This window comes from Trichoplusia ni, chromosome 1 (assembly GCF_003590095.1).
Source record: "Trichoplusia ni isolate ovarian cell line Hi5 chromosome 1, tn1, whole genome shotgun sequence".
Classification (NCBI taxonomy): domain Eukaryota; kingdom Metazoa; phylum Arthropoda; class Insecta; order Lepidoptera; family Noctuidae; genus Trichoplusia; species Trichoplusia ni.
The window spans coordinates 6,604,870-6,630,468 of NC_039478.1; the positions used below are offsets into that span (position 1 = coordinate 6,604,870).

Sequence of the window (25,599 nt, forward strand, 5' to 3'; positions counted from 1 at the left end):
CATCCAGACTCGACCCGAGATCTTTATTATGTCATCGACCCATCTTTTGTATTGTACATAAATCTAATATAGTAATATCCGAATCAATTTGTTATAAAATAATGCTGTCTCTGTAATTTTTACGTAAAACAGCTGAATGTTTAAAACGTCTTGAAATTACATTTTCCGATGTACTAAATAACTTACTTAGTATTTCAAACGTTTCGTTTTACGATAAAAATCTTCGTGCTGTCGACACTCTGATGCACTGTTTCACAAAACTAGAAAACATTCATTCACAAATGATATAGTGCTTTAAGATAGTACGGTCAGCAACGACCAACGAATAAAAATTATTATTTTTCCAAAATGTTTAAAAACAGCTATCGACTATTGCTGTTTAGCAAGTTGTAATTAGATTTCTCCATTCGTGTGTTGCTGTACCTCGACTATAAATACATAACTATCTAGCTAACACAGTCAATGGTATGCTGGCTGCTGACGGACCGTCGGACGGACAGATGGACATGGACAGACCTTTAGGAACCCACAAAAATATTTTTTTGCTGACTGTACCTACAAAGTTCAGTAGATGCTATCATACCCGTTCACCTACTTACCTTGAGACAGAATGGGGCATATTTCTTACACGTCTGAATCGAAAACAATAGCCAATTTTCTAGTAACGTTATTAGCCCGGTTTGTAAACAATGTTAATAATAGCATCGTGAAATATCTGTTACACACGCAGTTAACACTTTGAACTATTACTTGTTTGATTTCGAAATGTAGTTAAGAATACGGTTAATACATTTGAGACGCTTGCTTGACTCTTACTTGATTCAAAGTAAACTAAAAAAAACTCATATTATAATCATACCTACTTTTTATTAGCAATAGAATCTAATAATTGATTCAAATATTTTGTGAAAAAACGAATAGGTACCAACATAATCGGATTTCATGGAAAACAGCTGCTTATAAAACCATTTTTTACGAACCAAGATTACGGTTTAATCAACAAACCATAGACAAAGCAGACTCAAAAACAACTGACAAACAAACAAGGAGGCTGGCAAGCTGTTCATAAAAAAAATGGCGGCCAAACTGATTACAGATTGCAACGCTCATTTAACGCTCCGATAAACGCAATTACTCGCGGGGGAATCTAGGAAGACCTCTTTTCGCTCTCATTCACGTTTTTAATGTCACCTTTTAGATTTTTAAACAAATAATATTGTAATCCAAATAGTTCATGATTTTATCTTGACCGTGGACTAACTCTATCTGGCCAGTGTGATTTACATTTTGACGGATTATTCTTTTTAATTTGCGTTTTGTTTATGCAAATCTTAAATTAATTTTAGACGATATCACGATTTGTTACACAATAATTTATATAGCTACTGTAAGCGAATCGTTAAATAATTTTTATCGCATAAAGTAGTCAAGGCAAATACCAATAATCATAAACTTACGCTATCGGAACGTGTCCGCAAAAATCGCGATTACTTCATTCAAATGTAAAAAACGTGTTAAAATGCTTTGTTTCAGATCAAGATGATCATTAAATGCGGAACTAAAGGATTTAACCTTGTTTTTCTACTCTACATTAAATGAAGTTTTTTTGTCTCTGATTACCTTGAACTAATTCCACAATTAAATATTTAATACAATTTAAATGGCTTGCAAGTTTCCGGTATATCTTAAAATCTTGTGTATAGACAACAATGCTCCTTCGATAAGGGTTTCAATTGTGAATTCAACCTCTTTAAGACTCCAGACACTTAAGACTCGGGACCACAGCCGTCATTCACACTACGTTATGTTAAAATAACGCCCTGTTTATTGTAGAAAGGCGTGTGAGGAACCTTTATCTCGGGAACAAGTAAATGGCACAGCAATATCGTTAGCTAGTATCACTCGCTGAACAATAGTTACTCGTAGACATCCCCTCGCTATTTAATGAAAACGAGTATCCCAGTTATACAGTCGCGATAACGCCAGTATACAAACTCTTTGGTTGTTTGACTTGTTTGTGAATGATGTTTTTGCTGACAGCCTGAACAACATATTGCCTTTGCCTTTCAAATGACATCTCGACGATCCATTTTCAAATATCACTCTGCATAGTTTTCAACGAACGTTCTTGTTTTGAAATTCAAAAGGGTAGATAAGCATAAACAAATGAAAGATGTATTTTATAAATAATATTATCAAGTCTATAGTATTTATTATTTATTTTCGTAAATATTAAGCGTAAAATTTATATCAAATTCTCTCTATACTGTAACAATCAAGAGATAATTACACAGACAAACGAAACAATGATTGGTCAGTTAAGTTGTTAACCTTCGATAATCATAATTCGCCTACGTCACAAGGACAAAGCTACAACGCTATTGTGACGTATATCAGATTTAGAGTGAGTCTCGACAATGCTCGAGAATGCAGTTAAGCTTATCTCCTATCATTGTTTGAAATGAGATAATGCTGTTTAGCTTTAGTGCTGACAGGTGTTAACGTGTGAGTATAATCGAAGCTGTTGTATCTGTTACATGATTCTGTCATTAGTAAGTCACTATTGTTGCATATATGTTGAAATGTTCAATGAACTTTTAGATATGAGTTTTCTTTTGTTGTGAAAAGCAAAGGCAATTAGCATCCAGCCTGAACTCAAAAGCGATCATTATTTCATTATTTTAAAATGTTTTATATTGTAAACAGTTTTTTTATTAATGAAAAGAATATCATCTTTGTTTTGTTCGATGCTACAAAGTAGCACCCTACTTCGAAGTTTTTGTTTAAAGCTTTATGCAATGCTTCTAAAAATATAGTCCGAAAGTAACTATGTTCATCGCTGTTCATGCCGTAGCAATTTACTTTTGATCGCCAACCAATCCCGGCCAAAGTTGACACTAGAATACGGGTCGGTAGTGCTTCTGTGTTTACCATCAACGCTTTTAATTTCTTTTTTATCTTGTCTATAGTTGTTTTGTGCCAGTCTCTCAACGATAGCTCAGCCATTGTCTGCACATCATAAAAACTCTTTGTTTTTGTTCTTCGAAACAAATGACGGTCGAGTAAGCTTCAAAAAGCAATGTATTTCGGATTCAGTCTAACGATATGATTCACGAATTCACGAGCTCTATAGAATAAATGTATTAATGATGATTGACTGTAATAAATAAATCAGGTGTGTGGTCAATAATGTCGCATAAAATGTCTATTAGTGCGGGCCAATTAAATTAAGCAGATGACGTGATCAGTGACGTCACCCAACATTCCCATTTCGCGGATAGCAATAAACCGTAATATTTATGTGAGAACACAGTTGTATATAAACTTTTCCAATAACTAAATGGAGGCTGCATTTGCCAAATGAAACACCATGATCCTGTGTTTGCTTTGTCCCTATTTATTAATGCAACCAAGAATAACGTGGAAAGTATTGCGAAAAGTAATTAAGATTTTTGCGGATGTTTCCTCTTACTTTGCAAAATAGGTCTTTTAATTAAACTGGTAAAAGCAGTATGTTTCTCATCTGTTGTAATCAACCAGAATCGACTTATCTTTACCAGTTAAATTCAATATAAAAAATCGTAACATCTAAAAACGACCAAAGAGGTACCTCTTTCACATTATAGCAATCTCATTTTTATCATTACCTAAAAAAAAGGTTGCTACTAACCATGGCTGAAACAATCATCGTCGACTGTACCGAAAAGTTTCAGTTAGTGCCATAACGATGTAAACACCGAATATTCAACGTTACTACATAAGTCGTCACACTTGTAACTTTTGTAACGGTGTACAATTTGACGAACATAACTGTTACAACTGTGTTCTGTAGTTAAGTCGTTATATGTGCCTACTTACTTATGGTAAATGATTTTTGTAAACTTTTGTCAAATGAGTTTGTTGTGCCGTTTCTTCTCCGCAACTTGAAGACTTAGAAAGCTATCTATAAATGTTTGTTGTGAGTTGTGACATTAAAAAAGCAAGCAAAGCAGCAAATCCCCTTTTTTGTAGATACACTTACGAGTTAAGGTAAAATGTGCTCGGATATGATTCGTTGATTTCTTTGCATGCAAATCATCTAATACATTTGCATATCTACGTATTTCCGTGCGAATAGAATCGCTTGTGTAAAGTGAAATGTATTGATGTATTCTTAACGTAAGAATTGATAATATAATAATTATGAAGAGATTTCAACGACAAGCATATCCGTTATTTATTTATCCGTATTTTTTTTGTATCAGAACACCTAGGAATCAAAGTATGCTAGGTTTTATGTTACACATCGGTTGCTATCAGATAAGCAATTGGACAAACCTACGATTCCACTGATCTCTGTGCACAAGCTTGATTTCTTTAATAAAACATGGAAAAAGTTTCGGAGAAATATTCATGGTGACAGGAGAGACTAGTCGTTACCCTAACATACCTTTTAAAAGACTGGCTGCCCTTCAAACAAAAAGATTATGTAAAGTGTGTACAAATTTCGGTAGGTAACAAATATCTATCAAATATTTACAGAAATTTGACAACACTCAAAATAAGTACGCGTAGGTTCATGTTCGTCAAAGTTAAATTGGTTTACTTCTAATTTATGAGGTAACATTTATTTAGGGTAATAATCAATTTACGGTAAAATGATATAACCTTATCCTCTTCTCTTTATGAAAAGGTAAACGTAATGATATAAATGACTGTTAAGTGCTTTCTTATCTTGTATTAAACAATCCTTTCTTCGAGAACTTTAGATTAGTTAGATATCCAAATTTTGATTACATGTCTCAACTAAGGGGTCACTTAACATAAATTCACATCCCCAACACTTTTTCTATAATAACTATCATTAATTTGTCTGACAATAAAACTTTCATTCAGATTCTAACATTAATTAGTTCAAAAGGAATTCCAGTCTTCGAGGCAAGGGATACACAAAAATTCAACGACATTTTTTTATAAATAGCCAATAGAATTTCTAAATATAGTCTACAGAAATGTTACGGGCGAGAGTTCTAAACTTACAGATGCAGTTCGGCCGGGTCAGATGGACCAATTTAGCATCGAGTATTTGGATTTCAAGGGGCCTACCATTGCTCAAATAAAGTGTGGAAGGGAGATGTCGCTCTATACCTTGTATCGCGCCGTCTTCTTCCACAACTGCAATAGTATCAGATTTAAAGATGGTAGTAGCCCCCCGGAGTTATCTTTGTACGATATGACACAAATCTGTATCGACAGTTTGTTCAAAGAGGTTTTAAGTATCTGCTCCATTTTGAACTCTGTTGACGAATTTGTGTATCTATAAAGTTCAACTTGAGAATGTCTGTAAGTAGGTTTTATTCTCGACATAGTAGACAACTTACTGACTGATATACAGATTTTTTTACAGTCAATAGAACCTACAAATTCGTATTTATTTGTGCCTATTGAAAGTTTAAATGTTCAGGGAATGTCAACACATGCTTGTAATTAAAACTCGAGACAAAATGACAAAATATTTTAAATAAATCTGTCATTGAAAAAACTTCACGTTAACCTTATTGGTTTTTCGGCAGTTTAAAGTTATTCGATGTCTCCTTTTTTAATCGATTACCAGGCGGGGTTATTTTAAGCATAGTTCAAGGAAGCCGAAATGCCACGATAAAATTATTTCCGTGTGCAGTTACTGTAGTTTTTAAAACTGATGGATTTAGCCCTCAGTCATACACGCCGTTAAATTTTAGTCCAGAAGAAAATGTACTCCAATACTTATATGTATATTTCATTTTTAGAATTCTACGCCTTTAATTGTTTTTATTTTATTCTTTCAAAATCCATATTCACACAGACTAAACATCATCTACATCTCAACCTACCATGCACCAACGTAAATTGCAGTGTTTTAGTCAACATGCTAACAGTTAGCACAATATGACAACACTTTAAACACAAAAAATCGTAAACACGTGCACCTATAAATTCGCAGAAAACTGTTCGCATACCGTGTTAACTATATATAATCGGTAAGAGCAAGTTTCTTACATCGTAATTAACTTTTTGTCCCTTCGCGCAACGAAGGCTTTTTTACCCGACGAAGCAAGCCGAACCTCTTGCGTTTGCCTTTCTTATGAGTGTTATACGTGTTAATGATAACATAATTAAAAGTACATTAACCGTGTCTACCCCTTAAATAATTACGAGAAAACGATGCTTAAATGTTTCGGGTGTGAAAACATTTCACTTGTTTTATGAAGCTGCCTTAGGTAATGGATTCACATAGCTGAGTGTATACGGTAAAATTTATAGAATTTTGAGTTTAATTGTGGTTCAAATAAATATTGTATTTGTTTGGCACTTGTTTAGGCATACCATGCAATTTGTTGTGGTATATTCTGAGAAGTGATATTGTATGCTAATTCGCGTGAATTTCGCGAAAGTAAATGATATTGATTGCTATGTATGACCCACAAAAGGTTTAAATTTCACCAAAGAATATACATATTGACATACAAGCAGCAACTTTCTGAGATTCATTTAAACGACTTATTTGTTATACCTGAAAATAAAGTTCAAACCTTCGCATTTCGTCATTTTGCATCAACTGTTATGTATCATTCAAAATTGTTCCTCGATTTACCAAATAAAATATTTAAGCAAAGTAAGAGTGTGATTTATTTGTTCCACATAAGATTATAATTACGTGTCGCACCCCAACGATCTTATAATTGTAGAAAGTTTTACATTTTCTGTAACACTTAAAAGTAATTTGTTTGGACGTCTGCTCAATATCCAATCAACTTTCTTTTATGTTGGATGCGACGATTTCTGAGAGTTTGATACAATATAATCTGTGACAAGCTTATTAATAGATAAATTTTATGGTACTAATATAGGATAACTATTAAAAATGTTCACGTATTGGGGTTTCTTTTAAGTTAAGCTCTTGAAAAAATCTGAAATAGTACTAAATCATCGTGGTCTAAAATTGAGGTCTAAGCCTGTCACACAGCTGAAAAAGGCCATTTTACATAGAGAAGAATAATGAGAAATCGATTCATAGTAATTAAATTCTTTCAATTAAATACAGTGTATTTACATATAAAGGAATAAAAAGAAACAACTAAAAAGGATTATTTACTAGTAAACGAAACCCAACAAAGGCGGATATTTGATCCACAAAACCCGCACAATTACAGTACCTACGTGTCTTCACCGATAGGTAATTATTCCAGTTTTTACTTGATTTCATTTGTTTTCTTTCCGTTCCACTTTGACTGACAGTGTGTATTTGAATTTACATAAAAACACATTAATTGGACTCATCGTCCATCGACATTGGATATCGGCCTATTAATACTTTTTATGTAGAGAAAAAATGTAGTAACGAATTATAATTGGTGTTGTAGTTATTAATATCGGCTATCTGAAATTTTTCAAATAATACCATTGTGTTAAAAAAAATAAAAAAATACCGCTGTGCATTCCAATAAAAGAGAAATAGGTTGAGCATCCCAAAAAAAAGATGAGCAGATCGAAATTAATTCGGAAAGACCATTTTTTTTTATATTCATTTATATCTCACGACAAGAGTAAAATGTGACCACATAGTACCTACGTCGAAACAAATTAGCACGAATCTAATTTACATACCAGAATAATGACTGTTGCAAAGTTTTGTTAATAGGTCACATAGGCTAAATAATAGAACAAAAAGTCATCGGCATTCACAATCATTGTAAATACATGTCAGTAGCATTCTGTCTCGTAACGTATTTAATGATTTTCAAAGAAACACTGGCCGCTTTATCATTCCTGGAAATTCACTGCATTGAAAATTCAATATTCATATTCCGAATACAGGCATGTTATATTTACAGTAATACCGTAGGATACTTCAAAGATTATATTTATGTAAGTATATATTTAAATTGTTTCAGTTTACTCTGAAATGAAATTTATTTTATTCAATTAAAATAAATGATCAACAAAGTACTTTGATATAGTTCATTCCTGCGGTTGCGTGTTGAGCAAACATGGCGTCGGTGACGTCAGATTAATTTGATCAAAGTGGAAATGGCCTGAGTATTTTCCACGCTACTTGTTTCGAGTTGCTGTCAACGGCTCGGCTAATGCTTCCGTCGGCGTCCAATTTTAAACTTTTGATGGTGTTTACGGCGCGGTAGAATTTATGCTCCAGTCATTATTAGAGAATCAATTTGAACGTATCGTGAATTTGTTTGTCGCTAAGGTGAAGTTTTAGAAGAAACAATTTGATGAACACAAAACAGAGTTCAAAGCTCGACTTTATAATATTCCTTTAGAAGTATGAAACAATTTTGATGTTCATTTGTTTACCAAATACTCATATACTCCCTCATCCAACGGCGTTTACACGAGACCGTTATTCATATTTCTGACCGCGTTAGTACATTTTATTTTCCCAAGTTCAAATCCGATCGACTTGTGGTTTCACAAATGGTAGGCTGTAGGGTCTTAGCGCGTCCTCAAATCGGTGGGATTGGGTTACCGCGAAGCAAATTACGCCGATCGTGAAGACCAACAATGGTGGAATCCCACGGTTAAAAGTTCAACGGACGATGCGTTCGTTACGCTTACTTGCGTAGCGTCAAGATTAGAATTATATCCGCTTGTAACTACTACTTAATCTAAACAGTGAACAGAAATCACGATTCTAAACCATTCTAAACCCATTTACCGTTTTACATTTCGACAAAATGTTCAACAAACTGGTCAATTAAATGCCTTTGAATTGCATGCAGATGGTAAATGCTTCGTTTGATTCCCAGAGTTTGTTCAGAATTCGATGTTGGGTTCGAATCGAAATTTGCGCAAACAGACGTAATTACTGCAAATGGGAAGCTTTAGGCATCTATTTGTCTATTCAGCAAATACGAATTACTTCATAGAGTTTCATTTGTTTTTCTCCCTTCACCCGAAATTGACAGTTCATTTTTGTTTCCAGGTGTCGCGAAATGAGAAGTTTCGGTCAGTGTCCGCGGGGTCGGTTGGAAGCAACAATATCCAGGAACGGCACTCGTATGTTGAAGGTCGAGTGCCGGCTCCCCATGGGCCACCACCGTCGCCCGGTTCTGCACCTCTGCAGCATCGGCGTGTGACAGTCGCCTGCCAGGCTAGCCGACGACTTCTCGAAGAGACTCTTGCTAAAGCTGGCAATGGTAAGCATATCCTATATGTTTTTTCTCAGCTCAACCAGTTAGGGAAAGTCGTCTCTCCAAATCCTTGAGCTGTCCTATTTCTCCTATTTGAAAAATTAATCGTTCCATTTCTTTTATTTCGAATATAAGCGTTGCCTGTATGGCAGCGAGATAGTGCTTTACTCTGCGCGTATCATTGTCTCGTTTCCATGATGCCAGTTTTCATACCGTGTAAGACTAGAATTAGCACTCAGTGAGAATAATTAGTGTATCCATTAACAGCGCTTAGTGTTTCCAGATACTTTACATAACTATAAGGCCAAAAATAATATTTCGCCTTTGATAGAACTCGTCAATACCTTAGCTAATTAAAAATGTTGTTCCCGTTTCCCCTTGAACATTTTACACCATACTCAAACTCAAAGAACGCCTCTTGACCTAATACTGTCAACTATCGCGACTTCCTTGTATAGCTATTACAGAACTCTAGCTAAATATGGATGTTGTTAGCTTTCGGTAACTTCTGAAGTATTTTCAACTGTGGTATTTTTCAAGTGATATCAAGTTTTCGATCAATGAAGTTGCTTTGGCAACCTTTTGTAAGTATGTCATCAATTCAGCATATTTATAATACTGCGCATAAAATCATAAACAATAAAAAACAGCTGTCTATTATGAAATTAATTCATGTCATGAAATATCAAAACAGACATAAACATTGCTATATAGTAAGCGGTGCTTGAATATGATAATATAGAACCTAAGTAAGAGGTTAGACCTTTTAGCCTTTGAATGTCTGATCACTGACCATCGTTTCCTAACTATAGTGATTTGTTTCAAACTGTGAGAGCTATTCACCGACCGTTACTTATCTTACAATTTAACTAAATGCCAAGTCTCAAACTGTCTATAAGAGTCATGCTATCAAATGTTAAAGTAGAAGTGCAGCTGTGGGAAAGAAATAGCAATACACGGCGTATAGCGGTGTCCCTCTTCCACAAGTGCAATAGTCTGAGATTTGATCAAGAGATTTTCATTGCATTGTATGTTCTAAACTTCGAATGTTATTTGAGCTTTAAAAATGAATTAAAAAGCTAAATAAGCTATTAGGAATATTAGGAGGATTAAGAAAAGAGGTATTTAACACTTAAAGAAAACTCTTTCATTGCACTTAAGGCACTATGCATAAGTGTCAGTTGTAAAAAGACACTTCAGTTTAAATTAAGTATCTGTATTTAAGTCTTAAGCTAGTTATATTATATTCTAAGTTGCTCGAACTATAATGGAAAGTTCTTAAATAATTAGACTCGAAATGCCTTTGTAATTAAGATCATTAGCTCAGCGTCTACAATGAGGATTGTTTTACGATTCTTAAAATTCCCTTAAGAGTAAAATGCATATAAAAGGGCTGTTGACCTAAAAGACAACCTTTAGACTTATATGTATATTGTTACTAGCTGTTGCCCGCGACTTCGTCCCCGTGGGTAGAAGATAAAAGTTATGATTTATACCTGCCCTGTTTTTTTCACATTTTCCATCGTATCTTCGCTCCTATTAGTCGCAGCGTGATGGTTTATAGCCTAAAGCCTTCCTCGATAAATGGTCTATTCAACACAAAATCTTACAAAGAATTTTTCAATTTGGACCGGTAGTTCTTGAGATTAGCGCGTTCAAGCAAACAAACTCTTCAGCTTTATATATTAGTAAGTATAGATAGATTGTAAAAGAGAGATAGCGCTCTATGACATCTATAGCTCTGTCACGCTTCCACAATCTCAGAGTAACTTTAAAAGCTCGTCTTAGGTCCATCATAACATAATAACCCGCTCAACTTAAGTGCAAAAATGTCCGCAACAAAAACATTTTCACTAATTTCGTCTGTTAGCATCCATGAAAATGAGTTTTAAATTACCAAACTTCAAAATGTAATGGTTTACAGACAAACTTTTAATTAGTTAGTGCTCTTATCAAGTGGTAGTACGAACGTCAAAGAAAGTTGATTCAAAGCACTAGCTTGTGATACAACGAAGTTTAAGCGGTTACGGAATACAAATCAGTTTTGAAAAGTTGATACAATTGTTGTTGTACGGTTACAATGTTGCATTCTATTGCTATTGTCTTTGATATATAATATTTAGAATTGAACTTAGCATCGTCTACTTGACATAGTAGACGATGCTAAGTTCAATTCTTTAAGTTAAATCACACTGATATTATCAATGTGAAAGTGTGTGTATTTATGAATTTTGTTACCCCTTCACGCCCAAACGGGTGGACCGATTGCGATGAAATTTGGCATGGAGGTAGCTTGAATTAACAAATAAGCCATAATCGAACATATTAACATAAAAAGTATTATTATGGGTCGAAGTGTGTTATATTTACATTGAATTTGTTTTCGGTCAAGTATTAAATATTTGATCAACAACAAAATACAGTAAAAGCTTACCCACTATACTGTAGATAGTTCAGAAAAATGGAAAATTAATTAACTAATTTATTGACCCCATTTATAGTTGGCACATAATGTACTCTTTTCTAGCTATTGTTTGTTTAATAAACAATGTGTTCAGACGCAATTAGCATCGTCTGTTTTTATTTTGAAGAGCAACTGCGACCTATTTAATGATATAAATAAAGTATTTTCCTCACACAATTGTGATCTCATTTTATTCAATCAAAATAAAACTCGAAAGTTTTTTTTCTTAGTTAATTTTTAGTGTACCGTACTCAATTACAGATAAGGCTTCGCAGTCAGATCACCCGTCTGTCACTAAGTTATATCTCGAAAACAGTATTAGCTAGACAGTTCGATTTTTTCTCAGATGATGTATGCCTGTGCACCGTATAACAACAAATAAAAAGGAATAGAATACAGTAAATGCTCCTATACAATAAACATGTTTTTTTTGTAACTTTTTGTAGATGAACAGAACCCTTTGTACGCAATTCCAAATCGCACTACGAAGGCTTTAATAAACGTTGTGTCATTTAAATGTATGTGACTTTTGAAAAGCCTTAGAATAAAAGCGCTCTTATAACGTTGACTCAAAAGAGCAACTTTCATCATTGTTACGCTTGTTTGGAGAAAGTAAAGGAAATGCTGAGAACTGAGGTGTGAAAGTCAAGTATACTGCTTTAGATTAAACGCTTGATTATTTAAAAGTTAAACTTCAAAAGGTTCGTCGCTTAACGACCGGTATAACCTATCCAGAAATTTCTCCAACGAGAGATGAGATGTGAGGTCATTTGTACAGCTTTTGAAAGAGCATTTTCTCTCTGGAACAGAAACCTCTTTGGACAGAATTGTCAGCGACACTATAAAATATATCCATTCCAATCCTATGAATTTATAAAACGGTATAAAATATGCTCTGTTTACTCGATTCAACGTCCAGTCTAAATTTGAAAAGCGAACGAACATCGGAAACCATTTATCACTAGCCAATGAAAAATATTTGTCAATTAATGGCATCTAAAATCCAGTGAACGGAATGAGCTGGAGTAGTCTTTTGTTTCTCAACAATGACAAAGGCGAGCGATAATTCCGCAGGATTTAAAAACAGTTTCCCAGAACTAGTTAGCTGATAAATACATTAATTAAATTAAACGGTGAACTTCAGGAGATATCTGGGGAAATCAAGCCAATTGCGGTTTCGCTCCTCGACTCGGAATCAAACATGGTGACGATCCTGCAATCAGAAATACTGTTGATATAATTAAACTAAGATTCTATTCAATTAGAGGAATTGTGAGTAAGCATTGTTCGTTTCGAGAAAATCTTAGGTATTTTTCATGATAGCATAGAACATATGATATTTCTTACTGAAGAAAGAAAATTCTGATTCAGAGAATGGTCATAATAGAGAATTAACAATAGCCAAGTGCTAATAAACAAGGCAAGTCATTTTAAATAAAGTTTTTCCTTATAAATTCTCGCATGAGATGAGGGTTTTGCATACAACTCTCTCTTAGTAATAGGGTCCTTTGAGGACAGTGCGAACAATGGCTCGGTAGGTCTATATTGAGATGTAAAAATGTGGACAAAGGCGGTCTAGACTAGAATGCCTTGTTTGATTAGGTAGTAGGGGATCCTCCCTTCTTGATTGTTTGTCGGCTAATCATTGGCATTCAGGGAACGTAGTTGAGGTTTCATTGAAGGCTTATTACAGTTATTAACTTCATAGGGGCTCGTAGCAAGTTACTGGCAAGTCAAAGACGCGACTTCATCGAAAAAAAACTTCATTTCAATATATCAGTATTTTTGTATTTAAATTTCTATTTGCATGTCTCATTTAAAATTCTGTAAGTTCTGTGCCGTTTAGTGTAATGCAATATTGTAGGTATTTTTTTTACATAAATTTACTTGTTTGTAAGTACTGCCGGCAATAATTGGAACTCAAATTTGTCGTTCTACCCTATTCATTTTGATTATTAAAGAAAAAGTCATTTAAAGAGAACGAAGCAATTTGAAAACTTCCAGTTAATCAAAACATCAAAAATAATGCGAAGTTATTTCAAACAAAATCATTTAAAACGTTAATTTCGACGGTTGTAAACACGTAACCAACGGTCAGTCCAGCAACATCCCATACAGGTTTTTCAAGCAAAAAATTTAACTAGAACCATATCCTCATACGAACAAAAAAGCGTAATTTACTTGAGTTCATTATAACAATTTGATATACAAAAATACTGTAGACAACGACAATAGTAACCTTGGTGAACACTATTTGGATCTTGAAGGTCCACATTGCATTGTAGATCGTAATCTTGAAAAAAATAATTGGCGTCGTGACTTCCCAATACAAAATATTTCAGTTAGAAACTCGGTATTTTAGTTCAGTTTAGGAAAGGCAATTTGATTATTTTATTTTATTCAACTGCCCTCAAAACAGGACAGCTGTTTGAGCATTGAACATGTGCTTGAATAATATTCTCTATATCTTTGAAGCATTGAAGTTGAGCAGTTGTTTAATAAGGCCTCGGGGTAAGACCTCAATGATTAAGACCTTTTTGGTTTTGAATTGCAAAGTATACCTTCTTAATGTTCTTTTTTTGCCTCAGGTACTCCGCCAACAGTTGTCCTACCACCATCTGGCTACTGGGTAGATGGCATGGAAGACACGCTCCCTGAAGGAGAAGAAGTCGAGACCCGAGCACAGCCAGGAACCCCACGACAAGCCACGAGGCGACATAACATCGACGCCGACGACACCGCTAAGTACTACAGGCGATACTTCCTCGGCAAGGTAATTTAAACCTTATCTTATAACTTTAAAGTTTGTTTTAAGTTATGCTGATGTAAAGAAAAGGCGATCGCCTAAGTGCTGTTGCAGAAAATAGCGTGTTATTAACTTAAACAAGCCTGGGCTCTTATATTTTCTATTTCTATGAGTTAAAAGCTTTTTGTTGGCTAGACAAGGGTTTCGTAAACGTTTTTAAAACGCAGTCCAATTAGAAACAGAAAGTCTAAGCGAGTGTAATGTGACAAATTGATAACAATCAGATATCGCTGTCTCGAAACGAAATTACACAAACCTCTTGAATCTCCGTGAGCGAAGTCACGTTTCAAAGGTTACGGCACAATGAAAAGCATAAAAGACATAAAAATATACAATCAAATCACGATTTAATTGCTTTCGTGACCAGAGCGCACTTTCTTCTAGTGGCTAAAGTCGATAAAAATAAAAGTGGTATTACAAAATGTATACATCGTCGGTCTGACATTTGCCGCCACGCTGTCTGCGGCGAGGAAATAAAACCGACGCGCGTTGCCAACTGTTCCGTGCCAATTGGACCAATGCTTCCATACATACTCCGTAAAATATTCAATACTGGATTCCAGTTTCATCAATTTATTCTCATACTATCCTAGTTTGGAACTGATGCTATCTACGGCTATTTGGGGCAGCTGTTCTGGACATTTTCTGATCGATATTTAATTATTTGCGTGTGTTGTAAATTACTTATCTTTTGGGTAGCTTCGTCATTGATAAACAGTCTGATGAAATCATATTGATACATGACAATAGGGGAATACCAGACGTAGTAAAAAACTTTTCCTACTCGTGGTAAAAAGTAGTAGATAAAAATACTCAGAAAATCATCACTTTAATGCATGCATCCTTCCTTTATTTAGATTTTAGCAGTACCTGCTTACCAAAACATATTTGCAATACCTGCTCAACGGACATATGTACACAGCGCGTCCTATGTAACACGATTCGGGTGCACTTAACTTAAAAATAGTATTTTAAAAATTCCGCCTCACTTCCACTTGATCACGTTTCCCTTGACATCGTATTGTAAATGAAATATTGTTTGTGTCACGTCAATGTCGTTGTCCTTTTATGCTTCAACCTCGTTCAAAAGGTCCAAGCAGACAGGAACTACATTTTAATTACATATTTCTTGGTGTAATTATTTTGCTGCGAGAGTCCTGGCCTACAGCCATGCTGTTAAGTGACCGCTCTCTACATTAAATCGCTGCGTCTCTTTTTCACAACCACATTCTTATTTCTTACAGCAAAAAAATTAGTGCAATGAAGTGTAAAATCAAACACAAAATTCTTGCTTAAGTTTTTATTTCATTCTGGTTGACTCCGATTAAGTTTTAATCGATTCCATCAGCCTTAACTACATTATTGCAATTATCTTTAATACAATTTACGCAAAGAATACTTTGTTTGTTTTTTCTCACGGTTGTAATCATTCTCATTCGTAGTATGTTATCAAAGGCTTTACATCGCGAGCATACGGTCTATATTTCACAGCGCGACTGTACAATGTCAGCTAAGACTGCGGTCATATTGTGACATTTAAAAATAATGAGAATTTTTGCTTGAGTTAAATTGTAGAGCTGATCTTACACATGTTGTTTTGTCAAGAAAATTTTGTAGTTTGGATAGATCATTTGACCATTAAATAATTTTATTTACATTATATTCCCTTATACATATATACTTCGTGAATAATCACACAAATCATAAATATGTGAGTATGTATGATTATTACCTACTTAATACTACTTATGTTCAAACGGCAGGACCCATTTCTATGAGATTTGGTATGGGGATACCTGATGCTTAGGCTTAACACATAGGCTACTTTAAGTTTACTTGAGGGTAATTATTTTTCTGCTATAACAGTCGGGCAAAGACGCGGTAAACATCTTCATAGTTTCATTATAAATTATACTCATCTTCTCAGAGTCGCTTAATAACAATGTATTGGAGGTAATCATCAACACATGTTACAAAAATATGACAAAATAAATTATAATAAGCTAATTATGTTTATCCATCTAATTTATTATTCGCTCCGCTGTAACTATGCCCGCAGCCTAATATAATGCGTACCACATCGGTACAGTTAAAGCCACGTGTGAACTTTCTCACACTCACGCCCAATGGGCGTTTTTTTACTTTTTTTACCTTTTTATGGCGTTTCGAATCTTCTTAATTGCCATCTCTGATCATGTGACAGCTTTATATACCTACTATAATCAATACTCCTTTGTTATTTTTCGGTTTATTAATTTTGTTCCCAGAGTTTTATTTTATTCGTTATTGTCATTTGTTTTTGCAAAGCGAGCTTTCGATTCTATTTTTGTATTTTTCTCACATATTTAATTGTTTATTAAACTACTTTTGTGTTAGCCTTTTCATTCAGTTTATCAGATTTAGTGTACCTATAATATGATGTTCTTTTGTTATTCATATCGTATATTGAGATTTTCTGGAATAATCTAGAACAATCTTCGTTATGAACTCTAACACGGATTTCTATTTGTATTTAAAAAATATAATAAAAGCTATACCTATTGTACTTTTCTACAGTAAAAGAGAGCCATAGGGGAGAGTTATCAAACTGTCTAATTTAAATACAGCAATTTTGTGGCCAGTGTAGATATAACTAAAGATGGCTTTTGGCCAATAGATGTTGTATAACTGCAAAAAAAACCCAGTTTAAAATAATATCAAAAATGTATTCATTTAATTTTATTACGTCATTAAATTATCCTTATCATTCAATCTTTGAGAACTGAAGTTATTCAAATTTAACTCAAGTTTTTTCTAAATTACATCACACTGAGAATACTCATTTAACGCGTAAAACTGAAAAAAACTTTCTCCATTCACAAAAATTACGCATATAAATTGCAAAAAATAAGTGAGACTCGAGTAGTGTAAATATGATTTATATATGAGAAGCACGTAGGGAAATGAGAGCAAAACCCCATGTCCACCAATTAAAAACAAATGCACCGCCAACCGCCGATTAAGGGTCCTACCACACTCATTACATAAAAAAAAAACTCGCGAGCGATAGTGGGAAAAAGTGTCTGGGCTCAGCAACGCGGAACGGTTTGGCTTCACGCCCAGTGAGCCAAGTTCTCAGCTACATGTAGATTGCGCCGATTACGGCATTGTAGAGCAATTTAAGTCTCAACCCGCGTGTGTACCAGCCTTATCGTGCGTACAAATCTTAACAGACGCCTCGTTACGGAATTTTGAAAATATTCGTTTGACTTATCTCTCATACGTGCCTAATTTAAATTTAATTATGTACAGACACCATAAAGATTCGTTGGTTTATTATGGAGCTCTCGATGGCTTTTTAAATTATTGCTTGATGGCCTAAGGGGAAGGTGCGTAAATGCAACACTTTACATTCAGCAAAGGAGGTTTTCAAGATTGCGTTCGTATAATGCTATAGTTATTATTGTAATACGAAGAAAAAAGTGGTACATTGCGACATGCAAATTACTCGGTTCCCACAATTTGTATGTATTTTTATCGTCATTTGAAATCGTAATGGTTTTTGGCTGGACTAGGGTTTGCAATTCGAATGTTGGCTAAAGCAGCGGTTGCTTGGTAATTTACTTTTAATTTTGATTTCTGAGAAGAATCGGGCGCATTCGTTTACATTGCTTAAAACTGCAGTAAAGCGATTAACAATATATCTGTCACATACCGCAACATTATTTTATGTAACAAAAAATCAGTTACCACGTTGGCCAGAGTTAATAGATTCGCACCACATATACTTATACTAACAAGTCATGAAATAATAAGTTTTGCTGCCTTCAATTTGTCATTTAAGGTGCATAAAGTTACATTACAAGTGCAGCTTATTTCGACACTTTGAATTAACGAAACAAAAACGGAGATAAATTTGGGATACCACAATGCGTCGAACAATTTACATAAAATATTGCAATCGTTATACGTCAGGCCGGCAAAGCTGATAGGCTATTGTGTCACCGCAAGGGTTAGGCCAGATGAATGCGGAGCTTCGATCGCTAAGCCGATACCAGCACCGCGCTGACGTGTAAATACGTCCTGCCAAAGGCCATCATGTCCTACCATAAAACTAACACACGAATATCACCGGTAATATAAAATGTTATGCCCAAACTAAATGGACCTAAAAAAACACAAACGAGACTGTTTTTGTAATATTTCGAAATAGAAAAGAATACTCTTAACTGGAGTCACCAGTTAAGAGTATTATATACATTGCCCCAAAAATACAATAAAAAATACAATTGAAAATACACTGCCCAAAGGCATTCTTAATTAAACAAAAAACTGTTTTCAATCTTCTCTCTAAGCGGCAATGACTAGCCATCTTTTACACTAAGAATCAATTGTTGTAAAGAAATTCAATTTTGTTATTCTATATCAAATAAACGGCCTACAGCCGGTTAAAAATGAAAATGTTGATAAAAAATCGTTAAATAATCATTTCGTTGCCAATCCATTCGATTGAATCAGTGACGATGACAGATGCCTTCAACAAAAGAGAAATGGGAGCAATAAGCAAATGTCTTCTTTCATAAAGTAAAATTGGTTTGGGGACAATTCGTTTTGGGATGGTGGGGCTGAGAAATGATTGCCGTTTAGGTGCCAACCTAGAGTTCTCTAATATGAATCGAGAAAATGTGCGAATGAAAAATGCGAGATCTATTTTACTACCGTAAAGAGCACCTGGCCTAAGGATGATGACTCCTTTTATAAGGTCAATAATTTTAGGGTTAAAAGGTTTTTGTGAAAATTAATTCGATTCGAAGCAGAGTCAACAACTTTAGCCCCTGAAATTGATTGTGACTTATAACACGATCTCGATCAGATTAAATTACTAATTAGCTTCAAGTAAACGCTTTGTAATTTGAGTTAATAGACTTCAGCGTTAATTTCGTGTTGTAAGACGAACAGCTTTGGACTTTATAGTAAAGAAGTATTATTTACTATAACCCTAATTAAGTATTCGTAAAAAAAAGAAATTCGTAAAGAATATAAAAAACATTGCTGACGGGTTTCAAAAATCTATTTATTAAGTACCTATCAGTTCACATACATGCAAAAATAACTTAAAACGTCATCCCTCAATGAATAGGCAAATTTCGTCGAAATTGAAAAATAAACTGTCAGTTTCTATCTCAGATGATGCGATCCATCAGTGGGTTCGAAAAGGGGCATTAGCCCCTTCGTCCCTTCAATTACCATCCTTAGCTTTCAATTTGCCTCTTTGTGGCATCGTTGAGGCTATGCAATGAATTCGAGATATTACCCAAAATGAAGAATCCGTTTTTGATCATGACTAATAAATGAATATACTTAATAAACTTATATTCACTTTAGCCCATTAAATAATGTTTTCATCTTTGTGTGAGCTGATTTCGTAGAATTAATTCACTCAAATAAACAATTGAATGAACGTCTAGTTATTTTTCAAGTCAACGATCTGTTTCACCTTTCGGCCTTGTGATATCTCGGTTTTCTTAATAATAACTTAAGTTAAAACTTACTGGGCCAGGCTCGTAGTTGTTGATTTAAATGTTTCTAACAACATGAATGCTACACAATAGCAATAGCAATTAGGGATTACGAAATAATTTGAAGAGGAAACGAATGAATGGTTCCATAAATCCGAAACTTCACTGCGTCTAATTGATGCAGTCTATATGTTGCAATGACTTTAACGAAGTATTGTGAATTTTTCACTGTTTAATTGAGACAAGGCATTGTTTCATTGACAATAGTTTATCCTTCGCTAAGGCCTACATGCTTGGGAATAAAACATAGGGTCTGTCAAGGTTATACGACAATGGATTAAACGAATTAACGTCTCCCATGGAAATAAGGCTTTTATCGAGACCTTGAATTGCATAACCATATCTTTGGTACCTACATTGTAAACTTTCGTAATTTAATGTACTCATTTGCGAGATCAAATAATAACAGTTATATTTTGTCATCTATTTAACGAGTAATGAGCGCAATTAATCGTAAGTAGTTCTATTAATGTAATCAAAACCACACATGTATTAATTAGCGGATTTAATTATATTATTTGTTTCTGTAATCAAATGGATTGTTACATATTTACCTGCATGGCTGATGTAAATAACCAATTAAGCTGAAACCCGTTATCTCTTGTATAAAATTGAGACTATTTACATTTCATGTAACACGGTTGTTAATTTATGGATTGTTTATGTAAGTAACTTATAATAGTTTCCTTGTGGGCGCGAAATCAGTTTGTAGTACATCGAAAATGACATCATCGTTATATGCTCTGATTCAACCAATAACTGTGTCTATTAGCATCATGTCAAGAGTCATTAGATCAGTTTTATCATCTTCAGTGTCATCTTTATTAAGTGTTTAGGTCATGTCATTTACATGTTTAATATTACCTACTCAACGGACTGGTTGTCCATTGCAGCTTAAAGACATTGAAAAGTACTAAATAATAAAATTTCTCATTTCTCATGTGTATTTTCATTAGATGACTTGTTTAAAGGTCTTTAATCTGAAATAGTTCTAATGCTAGGTAATAAAGGTAATATGACGGCATTATGGCCATTTATTGACACAAAGAGTCATAAAAAAATCCATTAACGATCGAAATCATTACCGTCAAAATAACTACGGTGGCTATGGATGTAAACATCCCTTTCTGATATTCCATGGGGTTCGCATTTGAGGCGTGACTGATGGATATTTAACTGTTGTTTTGACTGTCAATATTGGTTCTGTTATTACATTACTAATTAGGCTCACAATTTCTGTCACATTGTTCACGTTGCATTATCAAGTTCGTGTTTATTTACTGAAACTCGTTTTAATCTCGTTACGTTTGTTTTGTTTGGATCTGACATTATTTGATGTTTAATAGAAACATCTAATCCTGTTAATTTTGTTTTTAGGAGCATTAGTAGTTTTGCTTTTACAACAACCATTTTTAAATTTAATAACTTATCAAATCGATTCATTACTTCACTGAAAACTTATCAAAGGTTAAATGTAACCTTCTTAGGCATCGAATGCAGTAAATAATGATTTTTGATAATTGTCAACAGGAACACATCAATCTGGTTGGGTCTGATGAGAATCTCGGTCCAGTAGTGATGTCCCTCAAAAACGAGCATATGGCTGGACAAGACCACACTAGGATACTGCTGAGGCTTCGTACAGAAACTATGCATGGACTTATACCCACCACTAATAGTAAGTAGGAAGGACTACATTTTCTGTCTTGTGCTGTATAATTTGACTGCACGGATAGCAGAGTGGTTAAGGTAGCCACGCCAAACATACAGCGCGCCAAGTCACGGGTTCGATTAAGTGCTAGACCTGAGAATAGGAGTCTTTGTGCTTGTGACAATTAAATTTATGAAAGCGGGCGTGGCTTTTTTGAAAATAGATTGTCAAAAAATGGAACTTTTCATGTGCTATTATTATAAATTGCATCAATTTTTTTCTCCCCAGGGTCAGGAATAATGCCACCGCCTCTCAAAATGGCAAAAATGCTTAATGAACAAGTGAACATCGACAACTTCACAGCAGTCATGTGTCTCAACGCTTCATCCCTGATAGCAACCTATGACGAACACGTCTTAGTAAACTGCTTCAAGTTCGGAGTCCTATACCAGACTTATGGGCAAACGACAGAAGAACAACTGTTCGGAAACAACGAAATATCACCAGCATTCGAAGAGTTTCTAGAAATGCTTGGACAGAAGATCAAGTTGAAGGATCATAAAGGTGAATTTTGCTTGCAGTATTTAATCGAGCGACTTTTCCAACGATATCTGTTGGCAACGTGCCTATAGGTTAAACCTGAGATTTCTGCATGCCGAAATCTAGGCTTAATTTCACGCCAAGAACCCGACATATAGCTGATAAGAATGATTTCATTTTGGAGAGCCTAATTTGAATAATGTAACTGCTGACAATATCAACAGAAAAATGCTTATCTATGCTAGTAATCTTTTCATTCCATGAATTATGATATTAACTTTTAAACATTCTAACAATTTTTTTTTTCTTCTTAGGCTACCGGGGTGGTCTTGACATTATGAACGGACACACGGGCTCTGAAGCTGTTTACGAGACGTTCCATAACCGCGAGATCATGTTCCACGTGGCACCCTTACTGCCACACACAGCATGCGACGCGCAACAACTGCAGAGGAAACGTCACGTCGGGAACGATATCGTGGCTATTGTTTTCCAGGTAAAGTTTTCGGCTTAATGCAATACGGTTTAATATGTCTTGAGCAATTCAATGTACCAGAACTATTAAAATTTTGAGAGACATTGCAAAATGAACCTTATTGCTTTTAAATCTTAATGCATTATTGATGAAGTCAAAAGCATAGACTACGCTTTGAAACGAGAAAACGTCTGTAACATAGCATAGCATAACAGGTGTTAAATTTATCACAACATCGATACCAATTGTAGCAAAAATAACAATGCAGCGGGCAATAAATTGTTTATTACTTTATACGACGTAATAATTTAACGAGTTTATAGCTCAATTTGCTGTAAAGTTAACTTGGAACTAGTTCAAATAAAATATAGTTACGTCTTTATATCGGCTATTCCTATTAATGACCAGGAAATGTTTGGACTATAAAGTGCCCGTCTTGTCTTCGTAAGTTCGTACTAATGCGTATTTATCGGAATCACCAGACTAGTTTCGGACCCAATCGGGTTCGTTGATGAAAAGCTGACGGCGGGGTCGCGAGACCAACCCGACGTATTTTCTAATTGTGTAATTGTCTTCTTTTGCAGGAAAAGGCAACACCTTTCACACCAGACATGATAGCATCACACTTCCTCCACACGTTCATAGTGGTCACACACTTGGAGTCTGCCGGTGGGGAGACCAGGTAAATAACCATTATAACTTGATCCCGCTTCCTCAAACGCCTGGCTAAATTAATTCAGATACCTTTCTTAACATTTACACCGATGAATATTCGCTTTACGAGGCATCTACGTTCTTTATCGACAACATTACAGAACAGTCCTCAGTTTTCTATTTCAGCTCATAAAGGAACTTCCCAAGAGAAATAAAAATCGAATGTCTCGTATAAAACTGCACTGGCCGACTATAGAAGTTTATTTTTATTCATGCCGTTCCCTCAGAATGTCTCCTATTTTTAATCCAACAAACTTCAGATCTTGTTACTTTTTCCACTTGTCGAGTGACTTGTTTAACATAAAGTTTGTGTTTCTCAACAACGCACAGTAGCATTATTTGCATAGGAAGTCGGGAAAATAGCTCGGAAAGTGGAATGGTAATTTTCTTAGTAATTTATATGCAAACGAATCTGGACTGTGTAATTAGAGACGTTTTTTATGGGAATGAACACTAGGTGCATCGGCCAGTAAACATAATAGTACACGATTTGTTAAAGGTTCAATGTATCGTGAATTTAAAAATAAATAAGTTCATTGTATGCCTCCTTGAGTAAAACCTTGTGTCCTCGGTAAAGACCTGTCAGACACAGCTGTCGATGCAATGACAAAGGTCGTATCACAACTCACTAGATCTTTTGTTCGAGCTTAATTAATAAAGTAATCGAAGACTTTATTTACTATGTGATAATAGGTTCGATGTTTTTAAAGATTCTGATTGAAATTGAATTAGGAGAACCTAATTGCTTCTAAAATCACTTTGCAGCCGTATTATTTTGCAGTGAAATATAATTTTGTGTATTAAAGTTAAAATCGACTGTCATTTGTTTCGTTGTGACCAGTATCTTACTTTCCTATTAATTCCCAGGTACAAAGTGGCCGTCACCGCTCGTGATGACGTACCATTCTTCGGGCCGACTCTCCCGCAGCCGTCGATATTCCGCAAAGGGCGAGAGTTCAAAGAATTCCTCCTTACGAAGCTTATCAACGCTGAGAATGCGTGCTACAAAGCTGATAAATTCGCTCAACTAGAGCTCAGGACCAGGGCCTCCTTGCTTCAGAACTTAGTCAATGATTTGAAGACGAAGACTACTGAGTTTTTGGGTTCTGGGGTAAGATTGGAGCCTGGAGCGGTGTCGCCGCAACCAGATGGCACCCCTAAGCAAGATGGGCCCGCCATGGGAACGCGCTTCATCGATACAGTTAAGAAAGCGATTACCAAAGTCAGGTGTGTATCTATAAACAATTTTTAATTTGATTTGAGTAATTTCCTTGAATTTACTTGCCATTTTTGCACCAATGCAAATAAAAATGACCTTTAGTAAAGCAAATGATAATGTTAATAATCATACGACAAAACAGTTGAAGACCTAAAAGTAATACGGCTATGCATATTTTATATAATCATTATTTTAATGTTTCCAGATCACCAAGTGTAGACACAAATCTCTCAAGCGATAGCAACAAGAATGCTTTGAACAAGAACAAGTTTGTTCAGAATGAAACACATACACCTAATGTAAGTATCAATTCTTAATTTTTAATAGTTACAGTTATACTGGCTTGTGATGGTATGTTAGCAGCCTCTCTAGCCAAGTAAAATTAACAATCGCTAACGTGAATAGAAAACACTAGAATAATTATGTAGATGACAGGTCAAAGTCACGTGACTTATCGCAAGGAAATAGTTCACACTTGTTTGCAGAGGCTGGGTATGGTGAGAGAGATAATATCCACTTGGTAAGTTTAGAGCATTGATCACTATCACCAGCTCTAGATGGTCACTTGCGGATTAAAGAACCTACAATCCCTTTTAATCGACGCAAAAACAGTACAAATGCACTACTTTGCATGAATTTAACAGCTATGCAAATATAGGTAACTATAATGTAAGAGTTTATTCTTACTAAATTGTTTTCCGGATTTTGCTGTCTGAATAAGAGTTTCACAGGGTGTAGTTCTAGGCTCAATCGCGCTAAATTTTGAATAACCAAAAAACGGCAACTGAGATTTATTAAAGGCAATCATTACTGAAATATAAAAATCACCCTGTCTATTGCACTACGCTGAATAATCATTTTCTATCTATTTTGCCAATAAACCACACAAAGAAAAGACTTATAATTCCGTCTAAACAATTATAATTACGAGGCAACGTGCCTTGCATGTCCTGATTAAAATTCTACGTTACACACCGCAATACTTAAACGGACTTCCACCTGTGC

At 34.9% G+C, this 25,599-nt stretch overlaps 1 protein-coding gene across 9 annotated transcripts in view; it reads left to right on the forward strand.

The window, feature by feature from the left end:
- Window positions 1-25,599, forward strand: part of LOC113492131 (rap1 GTPase-activating protein 1) — a 276,804-nt gene that overhangs the window by 246,801 nt on the left and 4,404 nt on the right. For all 9 annotated transcript variants that reach the window (XM_026869483.1, XM_026869491.1, XM_026869458.1 and 6 more), the window contains 8 exons: window positions 8,960-9,173; window positions 14,220-14,404; window positions 21,526-21,673; window positions 21,935-22,210; window positions 22,501-22,682; window positions 23,246-23,343; window positions 24,243-24,602; window positions 24,800-24,893. In XM_026869483.1, the coding sequence (XP_026725284.1) occupies window positions 8,960-9,173; window positions 14,220-14,404; window positions 21,526-21,673; window positions 21,935-22,210; window positions 22,501-22,682; window positions 23,246-23,343; window positions 24,243-24,602; window positions 24,800-24,893 (1,557 nt within the window). The remainder of the gene's footprint in view (window positions 1-8,959; window positions 9,174-14,219; window positions 14,405-21,525; window positions 21,674-21,934; window positions 22,211-22,500; window positions 22,683-23,245; window positions 23,344-24,242; window positions 24,603-24,799; window positions 24,894-25,599) is intronic.